Source organism: Grammomys surdaster, unplaced genomic scaffold (assembly GCF_004785775.1).
Source record: "Grammomys surdaster isolate TR1022 unplaced genomic scaffold, NIH_TR_1.0 167, whole genome shotgun sequence".
Taxonomy (NCBI): Eukaryota; Metazoa; Chordata; class Mammalia; order Rodentia; family Muridae; genus Grammomys; species Grammomys surdaster.
In genome coordinates, this window is record NW_021604615.1 from 7,750,790 (window position 1) to 7,759,927 (window position 9,138).

Below are 9,138 nucleotides of genomic sequence, written 5' to 3' on the forward strand. Positions count from 1 at the left end.
AAAAATGATCCAGGGGACATTAGCGCATAACTGTCAGAAATGGCTGAGGCCAGAGACACTGAGTCTGAGAGTTTAGGGTCTGTGATGGTTCTTCTTGGCATCAGCGACTCTGTCTGAAATAAACTGAGACCTAATTGGCTGGGCACACCTGTCAGGGACTTTTTTTTTTCTTGATTGAATCATTTGAGGTGGGAAGACCCACTTTTAATCTGGATCTTCTGAGGTGAGAAGACCCACTTTTAATCTGGATCATCTGAGGTGGGAAGACCCACTTTTAATCTGGATCGTCTGAGGTGGGAAGACCCACTTTTAATCCAGGCCAGACGTTCTGCTGGCAGCCTATATAAAGGACAAGGATGACAGAAGTTTGCTCGCTGTGCTGCTTGCCCTCACTCTGGCTGGCAAGTCAATCCCTCCACTGGAATTCCTACTTCTTCAGGATTCTGGTGTATATTGGACAGCAGCTGAGACATCCAGCCTTGTATACTGAACGACTACTGGGTCCTGGGTACTGAACTAAAGACAACCATTATCAGACTAGAAGGACCACAATCTGTAAACTACTCTAACAAATCCCATATATACAATAAGATTAAAAAGAACATTTAAAAAGCCAAAAAAAAAAGCACAAGAACATACTCAGATGGGGAGGCACACACAGAGATGCCATAAAAACACAAAATCTGAAGCTATAATGTGTAAGCAAAAGACCTGTAAGGTAAGAAAGAAATGCCCAGATGGAGCATTATGAGACAAAAAAAAAAATATCAAAAATCAAAAAAAAGAAAAAGCCCTGGAAAAATATCATTGAGCTCGTTTTGTGTTGGCCTTCTGCTGGGCATGGGAACCTGCCTTTAAGTGTTGTTTGCATTCCCAGTGGGACTCTAATTGGGGAAAACTAATTTTTCCTTTGAGAGTGCTTGCCAACTGGAGATAACTTCTGGGTTCCTGGTGGGGCTTGTGTCTACCTCCCTACCTAGCATTGGGAGCCATCTGGTTTAGAGGTGTGCATGCTGCCTCGTCTCTGAGTTCACACGTGTGTTTGTCCCATTGTATCGAGAAGACCCAGTTTCTTTGTTGTCTTGTGTCCCCTCGGGCTCTTACAGATTTCCCATCTCTTCTTCCTCAGAGTTGCCTGAGTGCTGATGGGAAGGGTTTGGATCCCTCTTCTCGAGCGGCTGTTCTTGGTTTTAAGATCAGTTTTTAACAGTGTGTAAATGAATGTCCACATGGAGACGGATCCCCACAGACAGATCTCTCTCTCCAGCCTTTCCTAGAAGGCAGCACAGAGACCTTCAGACTGCCTGAACGTCACCTGCTTGATCCTAGGAAATTAATTTCTAGCTTAGGTCATTCACTAAAGATACAGTTGAATTTGTTTCTCATCCAACTTTTTAAAAACAACTCCCCGGTGTATGTATTGATAGGCTGCTCTCCTCTCTGTCTCCTTCGCTTTCTACCTCAATAAATAATTGTGTTTATAGGTGTCATTAGAATTTTGCCTCTGTGAGTGTCCTTCAGTCAACCAAATATACAGGCACCAGCCATGGTGATATAAGGACCCATTTGTTCACCATACTTTCATCCCCTCTAAACTCTGGTGTTCCTGTGAGTCTGGCTTCAGACACACCAGCTGGCTTCCTCCCACGTGCCTCTCACCCACCCATCTTCATCATGGAACTTTGCACTGTAAAATTCCCTTCTCTGTTAAGTCTACGTGCCCCTTCTCTGTAAGACCATACGTTCCCTTCGGTGGTATCCTTCCTACTCATGCTGTGTCCAGACCCAGGAAGGCGCCTTACAGGGAAAGGAGCCCCCCTGTGCAGAAGCCCCTCCATGTCTACCTCTTCCTAACGGTAGATGCAGGAAGGGAGAGAGTGATGAGAGTGAGCCTCCTCAAGCCATCAACGTCTGGGTCCGCGGGTCACCTAGACTAGCTTCTGTGTGTTCTAAGGCACATATTGATCACAGTGCTTCCCAGGGCCCTGGACTTTGGCCATTTGCAGACTTTGCTCTGGCTGGGCCAGCTGGGCTCTGGGTCAGCATGGCTGGCTGCATCTTGCTTCTCCGGGGCTTCATCCTTACTCTCGTCCTGCACCAGGCGGAGCTTTCAGGTAGGCATTTGCTGTTTTATTCTTTTAAAAACATTTTCTCTCTCTCTTTTTTTGCCCATTAACTTATTTATTTATTCACTTTACAACCTGATTGCAGCCCTCCTTCCTCCCGGTCCCCCTTCATACAGCTCCTCCCCCATCCCTCCTCCCCTTCTCCTCTGAGAAGGGGGAGGGCCCCTTGGGTACCAACCCACCCTGGCACATCAAGTAACTGCAGGGTAAAACATTTTCTTAAGGCAGAGTCTTATTCTACACCCCAAGGTAGTCTAGAACCTACTGTGTAGTTCAGGCTCTCTTCAGCTCTTGGCAATCCTTCTGCCTCAGTTTCCCACATACTAGAATCACAGGAATGAACCACGAGACCTAGCCATCTCATCTTTGGGACACTCAATGGTCCTATAGATGATCCTGTCTCTAGGGGCCTGAAAGGACAAGCCACGTTCTCACTCTCCCTCTTGAAAGTCAGTGTGGTACCAGCTGCTGAGAGGAACAGGGACCTGTCAGGCCAAGTACAGCCTGGGCTGTGCAGGACAAGACCGGCCTGGGAACCCCTTAGCCAAAGCTAGGCTGCAGCCTGTCCACGTACATGTCGGGTGTTTTTTTTTTTAATTGGATATTTTATTTATTTACATTTCAAATGTCATCCCCCTTTCCAGTTTCCCCTCTGCAAACCCCCTATCCCATCCCCCCTTACCCTGCTTCTACGATGGTGTTCCCCCACCCACCCACCCACTCCCACCTCACCACCCTAGCATTCCTCTACACTGGGGCATCAAGCCTTCACAAGACCAAGGGTCTCACCTCCTGCTGATGCCAGATAAGGCCCTTTCAGCTCCTTCAGTCCTTCCCCTAACTCCTCCATTGGGGTCCCTGTGCTCAGTCATGCCGGGTGTTCTTATCCTGTGCCAAAGCACTGTGGGAACAGCTAGCCTGAGTCTGGATCCACACTGCTCTCTCCAGGCTGGAGCAGCCTTCTGTGGTGCTCCTAGCCTCTCTGAGTCTCGGGGCCTTCTGTGTGTGGTTCCAATCCACTGACCTCCACTCTCTCTGACTTCCGCACTCCCTCCATCCATGCCTGACACTCCTGTGGAATGGTGTTTGCTCAAAGCCAACTCCCTGTGAGGGTGGAGCCCACGTGGGCAAGTTCTGTCTGCCATCTCTCCGAACTCACCGGAGTCTGAGCTCAGAGTCTGTTGTCAGGTTGAGCCTCCTGAGCCTTGTGATCCCCGTGAACACAGCTTTAGCTAAATGGGGCTACTTGTTATTTTGCACAGTAGTATGTGTGGGGGCAGGGGATGACCAGACAACTTACATACCTGCCTTCATCCCATTGACAGTGACTGTGAGCTGGAGGCTCCCCGGTGAGTAGGACCGTATCTCTAAGCCCGGTGATGGCATCACTGTCCCTGGGGTGGACAAAGGCTTGTTGCCACATCAACATCAAGCTGTGTACACCTTCCCAGCCTGTCCTCTCCTCAGACCACTGCCCAAAGTGTCCAAGGTGACAACACAGGTCGGAGATGCTCAGAGCCCAATACTACCCTGTGAATGTGCAGGGAGGAAAACCATGTGGGTCTGAGCTGTGCCCAAGGGAGCGACTTAGCCTATCCTAGTGTACCCCATCCCTAGAACTGTCTGTCTGTCTGCCTCTCCAGAACTCCTTCCTACCGTGGAGAAGCCACCTAATCCCTGCATCCCTGTATTTCTTGTTCATACATGGACACACACACCCATCCATGAAGGACCTACCTGCTGCATGTCTGTCCACAGGTGTTGCATTTTTGCAGCACCAATATTGAAAACCACCAGGGTAGATGACATTGAGGCAAACAATGATGTGTCTTCCCATGTTCTTGTGCTGCTGTGTGGACACTCACCTACTGCAGCTGACAGAGTGTGGCTTCTCTGGGCCTCAAATCATAAAATGCCAATGTGTCTGCCTGAAACTCACAAGGGCCACTCACTCACTCAACCAAGAGAAAGTACATGCCCACCGAGAAGTGAGCAGCTGGTCCTGAGGATGCCCAGAGCAGGCCCTGCTGACCAGTGGGGAACAGCATGGGCTGGCTGAGGCTCTGTGTGAGAGAGGGCCCCATGCTCACACTGTTCCGCCCCTCTGCAGTGTTTCTTCCAGCCTCAAGGGCAAACAACGTTCTGGTGAGATGGAGGCGGGCCAGTTCTTACTTCCTGGAGGAAATCTTTCAGGGGAACTTGGAGAAGGAATGTTATGAGGAAATCTGCAGCTACGAAGAAGCAAGAGAAGTGTTTGAAAATGATGTCAGCACGGTACGGAAGCCCTCGGTGCCTGTGTGCTTTCTCACGGTTCAGACACAGCTGTCTTGGGATTAGTTAGTCCATTTTCTTAGGGTGGGGTTGGCACAACCCTGACCTCACACATGAAAAGCCAGACTTAGAGATGGCAGTGAACTGGCCTCAGCAGTAGGTGAGGACCCCACTCCCTTCTGGTCAGGCTGCCTAGCTGGGGAGACCTGCCCATCACACCACGACTGAAGCACCACTCTCTGCTGCTTGCACATGCCAGGAGAACTTTAGAAAAAAGAAACTTTTCCCTTACAGACACACAGCAAGAACATTCCCCATGATCCCCATATCCCCATTCCTGGATTAAGTAACTTCTTTACACACACACACACACACACACACACACACACACACTAACCAATCAGGTAAGAGGTCAATATTTGGTTACCTGGGGTAACATTCTTCCCTTTTGCCCCCACAGAATGAGTTCTGGAGACAGTACAGTGGTGAGTGCCTTCCCAGCTCTCTAGCCTGTGTTCCTTCTTCTTCTGCTCTGAGATGGGTCTCCACTGGAGCCCATGGATTCATATTCTAAGCCTCTGGCTCCCGGGAGGGACGAGGCATCTGCCAGGGAAGGGCATTGGTCCTAAGTCTCCCCCTAGCAGGACCACAATAAGGCCTGTTTTTGGTGTGTTGATATCTGGGGGTTCCCAGGCAGCTAGGGCTCAGGCAACAGACAGGAGCCTCCTCCCCACCTCATAGCTTGTCCTGCTTCTGGGAAGGAGCACACTGTTGGCCAGAAATTGTTGGGTCAGACTGGAGAGAACAATGGCTGTAATCCAGATGTTTGTCTTGGGGTCTGCTCGACAAGCTATCCTCAGGAGGAACATGGGGTGGGTGTCAGCAGAAAGCTGAATGGAGAATGTAGGGTGGGTGAACTCAAGGACCCATTGAAATGAGTAGAAGATGGGGTGCATGATAGTAACGTTGAGAGATGCATAGGGGTCTCGCGACACCCAGTGGGACAGGGAGCACCTGGAACACGGCCTCCCCTGCCCTGGTGGAGCAAGCTTGGGGTCCTGACTCAAGGATTCCACAGTGCAGGTTCAGAGGCCCTTCTTTCATAGGTGGCTCGCCATGTGTCTCCCAGCCCTGCCTCAACAACGGGACATGCGAGGACCACATCAGAAGTTACAGCTGCACGTGCACCCCCGGCTATGAGGGCAAGACTTGTGCAGTGGGTGAGGCTCTGCCCATCCCCCCCATCCACGAGGGCCTTGTTGGAAGTCACAACAGCTTGCTCAGGCACCAGAGGGTGCCTGGGAACCATGTGACACTCATCCCAGGGGCTCCTTGGTTCCCCTATTCCACCCCACCTCGGAAATCATGCCACAGGTGCTGGCTGCATCCTGTGACCCACTGTCTGGCCCCAGCTCTGTTGAAATTTTCATAGCATAGGGGTCTCCTCTCCTCTTTCCTGACCATTCCCCATAATCTGTCATTGGCATCCAAGCTGGAAGGGCAGTACACAAGTGTGTCTGACTGGCATGCCGGTTGGGGACACTCCAGATAGAGAGAAATCAAAGCAAAACTTCATAAGCAAATACTCTTTTTTTTTTTAAGTTCTAGGAATTGACACTTGGGTCCCATATGTGCAGGAGAACACTCCTCCGCTGACAGTATCTCCAGGCCTATTAGCTTTCTATTTTGATCAGGATCTGAGTAAATTCCCCAGACTGGTCTTGAACTTGCTATACATGGGGCTAGAAGGATGGCTCAGAGGTTAAGAAGACTACCTGCTCGTCCAGGTTCGATTCCCAGCACCCACATGGCCGCTGTCAACCTTCTATAACTTCAGTCCCAGGGGGAATCTAGTACCTCCTTCTGACCTCTGCACACATATGGTACACGGATATATATGCAAAACATCCATATACCTAAAGAATAATGGAACTTGCTATGTAGTCCAGGCAGGCTTTGAACTAATGATTCTCCTCCCTCAGACTTCAAAGTAGCTATGATGAGTAGATCCGTAGCACCAGGCCTGGCTAAGAACAGTCCCTAAATACCCATGCAAATGACCTTATGGGGCCAAGGGAATGGATTCTTGATAATTGGTGGCTACAGAATAAATGCATGTAACTCTTCCTGTGACTCTGGTAGCTCAGAGCCAGCTCTGTGGAGAAAAGGTTCTTTGTCCAGCCCTTTGCTCTCAACTCCAGATTCCCAGACCATCACCTCCCTGGTGATGCTTTGGGTGTGTCCCACCTAGACTGTGCTGAGGGACTACAGCCCCACCTCAGTTGCTCAGATGTCTATCTTGGGCTCTGACCCCCCCCTCTTGGTCCCATTTCTGTTCTTTAAAGGAACAATCCAAAGACAGCCGCTGTTGCTTTGGGAAAGGAAACAACTAAGAATGTAGACGCTAGTGCAGTAGAAGACGTCCAAGTGTGACTCCTCCTCGGGCAAACATAGGTGCCACCTCACTGCGTCTCCATGAGCTCTCCTGAGTGTGGGAAGCTTTCTGGGGACTGGAGAGAAAGAGGACTGTAACTGTATTACCATGTTTAAATTGCCCTTGTACAATGTAACATACAAGCAACACCAGGGCTGGCGAGCCAGACCCATGCACCAATAGACAACAACATTGACTGTTCCACACCAGCTTCTCCTTCCCTTTCAGCTAAAAATGAGTGTCACCTAGAGAGGACGGATGGATGCCAGCATTTCTGCCACCCAGGCCAGTCATCCTACGTGTGCAGTTGTGCAAAAGGCTACAAGCTGGCCAAAGACCACAAATCGTGCAGTCCAAGTGGTGAGTTCTCACGGAGGTAGGCAGTCACCCTACCTCCTTCCTTCACCTTCCTTCTGTCACCATGCATAGGGGCTGGAGTGCTGTGGTTAGTTAGATGTAGTTGCTGACTCCGGGTTCTGGCCTCCATGTTAGAGCAATCACAGGCCGGAAGTACTCTGTGTCAGAAGACCCTTTACTCTCTTATGTACAACTGCCCCCTAAGTAATCCCAGGAGCAGGCAGTTTAGCATTGCCTTGCTCCCCATGGACACCAAGGACCTTGAGTCTGCCAGCATTCGATGAGACTTTAGGCTATAGCCACCATGGAACCCATGTCTGCTCAGAAGATACTGATTTTCTCCCCCATGTCGTTGCCGCCACAAACGAAGACAAATGCGCATGTGGGGCCCTGACTTCCGAACACATCAGGATGACAAAAAGCTGCCAGAGTCTGCCCAGCTTCCCGTGGCAGGTAATAACACTGGGTAACCGCCTCTGTTTTGTTACAAACTGTTGTTTCCATTCTGTTGTTTCCATTTTCTTACCCCAAAGAGCTAAGGACTGAGGGAATTAGGAAAAGCTCTTTCCTGAGCTCTACCCGCTCTTGGGGAGCACAAATCCTGCTCTCCGTATCATTTGCTCCTCATGAGAAGTGTGGGTTGGTTACATCCAAAAGGATACGCCATGTGTGTCTGACCAAAGCCTTTTTACTCTTGCTTTATGCCACAGTGGAGCCCCAGGGGACGCAGCTCTCTGAACACAGCCCCTGACGCACCCCCTGCCGGGTCTCCAAGCTACTGTGTTTCCTTCCCGTTTCTCTTTGCTCTCCTTTTCCCGTTGACTGACTGAGAATTTAAGCATTGGAGGCCTGCTCACCTGACAGTTGCTCTTGACAGGGATCATAGGCAACTTGGCAACAATAACCTAGGATTCTCCCTGTTCCCCACATCGGTGCCCCTCGCTGTAAGCCCCAGTTACTTGGTCAGTAACGGAATCCTTGCTTGCTCTGCTTTGTCACTCTGCAACACGAGCAATGCGTGGTCCTTGTGGTTCTATGCCACCATCTTGGCTTTGATTTCCCTATTTTCCACTCTGTTCACGTCTCTGTGGCAGACTTGGTCCTCTACTTCATTACACATCCCGTAGCATAGCCCGCTCAAAGGGGTTATAGTACTCACCATGTAGGCAGTGAAGAAGTTGCCAGTTGTCACACTAATATAAGAAAGAACGGATGAAAATAGCTTTAATATTTTTAATTCAACCTAAATGTGTACTAAATAGATGTACATATAAAATGAATGTTTTTTATTTTATTCATATATATATATATATATATGGAGCATTATGAATATATATATATATATATGGCATTAAATGGATCCAGTAGTGTGTGTGTGTGTGTTTGTGTGTGTGTGTGTGTGTGTCTGTTGGAATAATAAAGAGGAAGAGGTCATGAATTTGAGAGGGAGCTGGGGGAACACACACCTACTAAATCCATCTAGTGTTGCTCATCCGTACATGTGTTCAGGGCTGGCCACTTGGGATGGAATAACCTATTAGCTGGTCCCTGAAGAGAAGGATTCTTCCTCTCTCGGAACTCATCCACCAGCGGCTCTTTATCTAAGAGTGAGTGCTTTATGAAATGTCTCCACCCACATTAGCAAGCTGGCTCGTGGTGTCATCATGCAGTATTGTTTGGGCGGTTACATTGTTGCTATTTCATGGATGTAGTTTCCCTGTCGTGTCTAGAACACATTACCTCACAACAGTAGTCCTGGTCTTCTGGATTTTATAATTCCTTCCACTACCTGAAATCCCCCTGGTCTAAAGTATAGGGCTAGGGGTTGCACCCTGAAGATGTATCATAGGTAACGGGGCAGGGGACCTCACAGTCATCTACTCTCTGTATTTGACCAGTTATGGACTTCAGTAACAATCTCCCTCTGCTGCAAAAGGATGCAGAACCATG

General features: G+C 49.4%; 1 protein-coding gene across 1 annotated transcript in view; it reads left to right on the forward strand.

Annotated features, from left to right (window-relative positions):
• The first annotated feature begins 1,986 nt into the window (after positions 1-1,986).
• Proz (protein Z, vitamin K dependent plasma glycoprotein) overlaps positions 1,987-9,138 on the forward strand; it is an 11,280-nt gene continuing 4,128 nt past the window's right edge. Inside the window, exons 1-6 of the mRNA XM_028766310.1 lie at positions 1,987-2,114; positions 4,237-4,400; positions 4,858-4,882; positions 5,504-5,617; positions 7,060-7,191; positions 7,559-7,641. Of these exons, the coding sequence (XP_028622143.1) occupies positions 2,045-2,114; positions 4,237-4,400; positions 4,858-4,882; positions 5,504-5,617; positions 7,060-7,191; positions 7,559-7,641 (588 nt within the window). The 5' untranslated portion in view covers positions 1,987-2,044. The remainder of the gene's footprint in view (positions 2,115-4,236; positions 4,401-4,857; positions 4,883-5,503; positions 5,618-7,059; positions 7,192-7,558; positions 7,642-9,138) is intronic.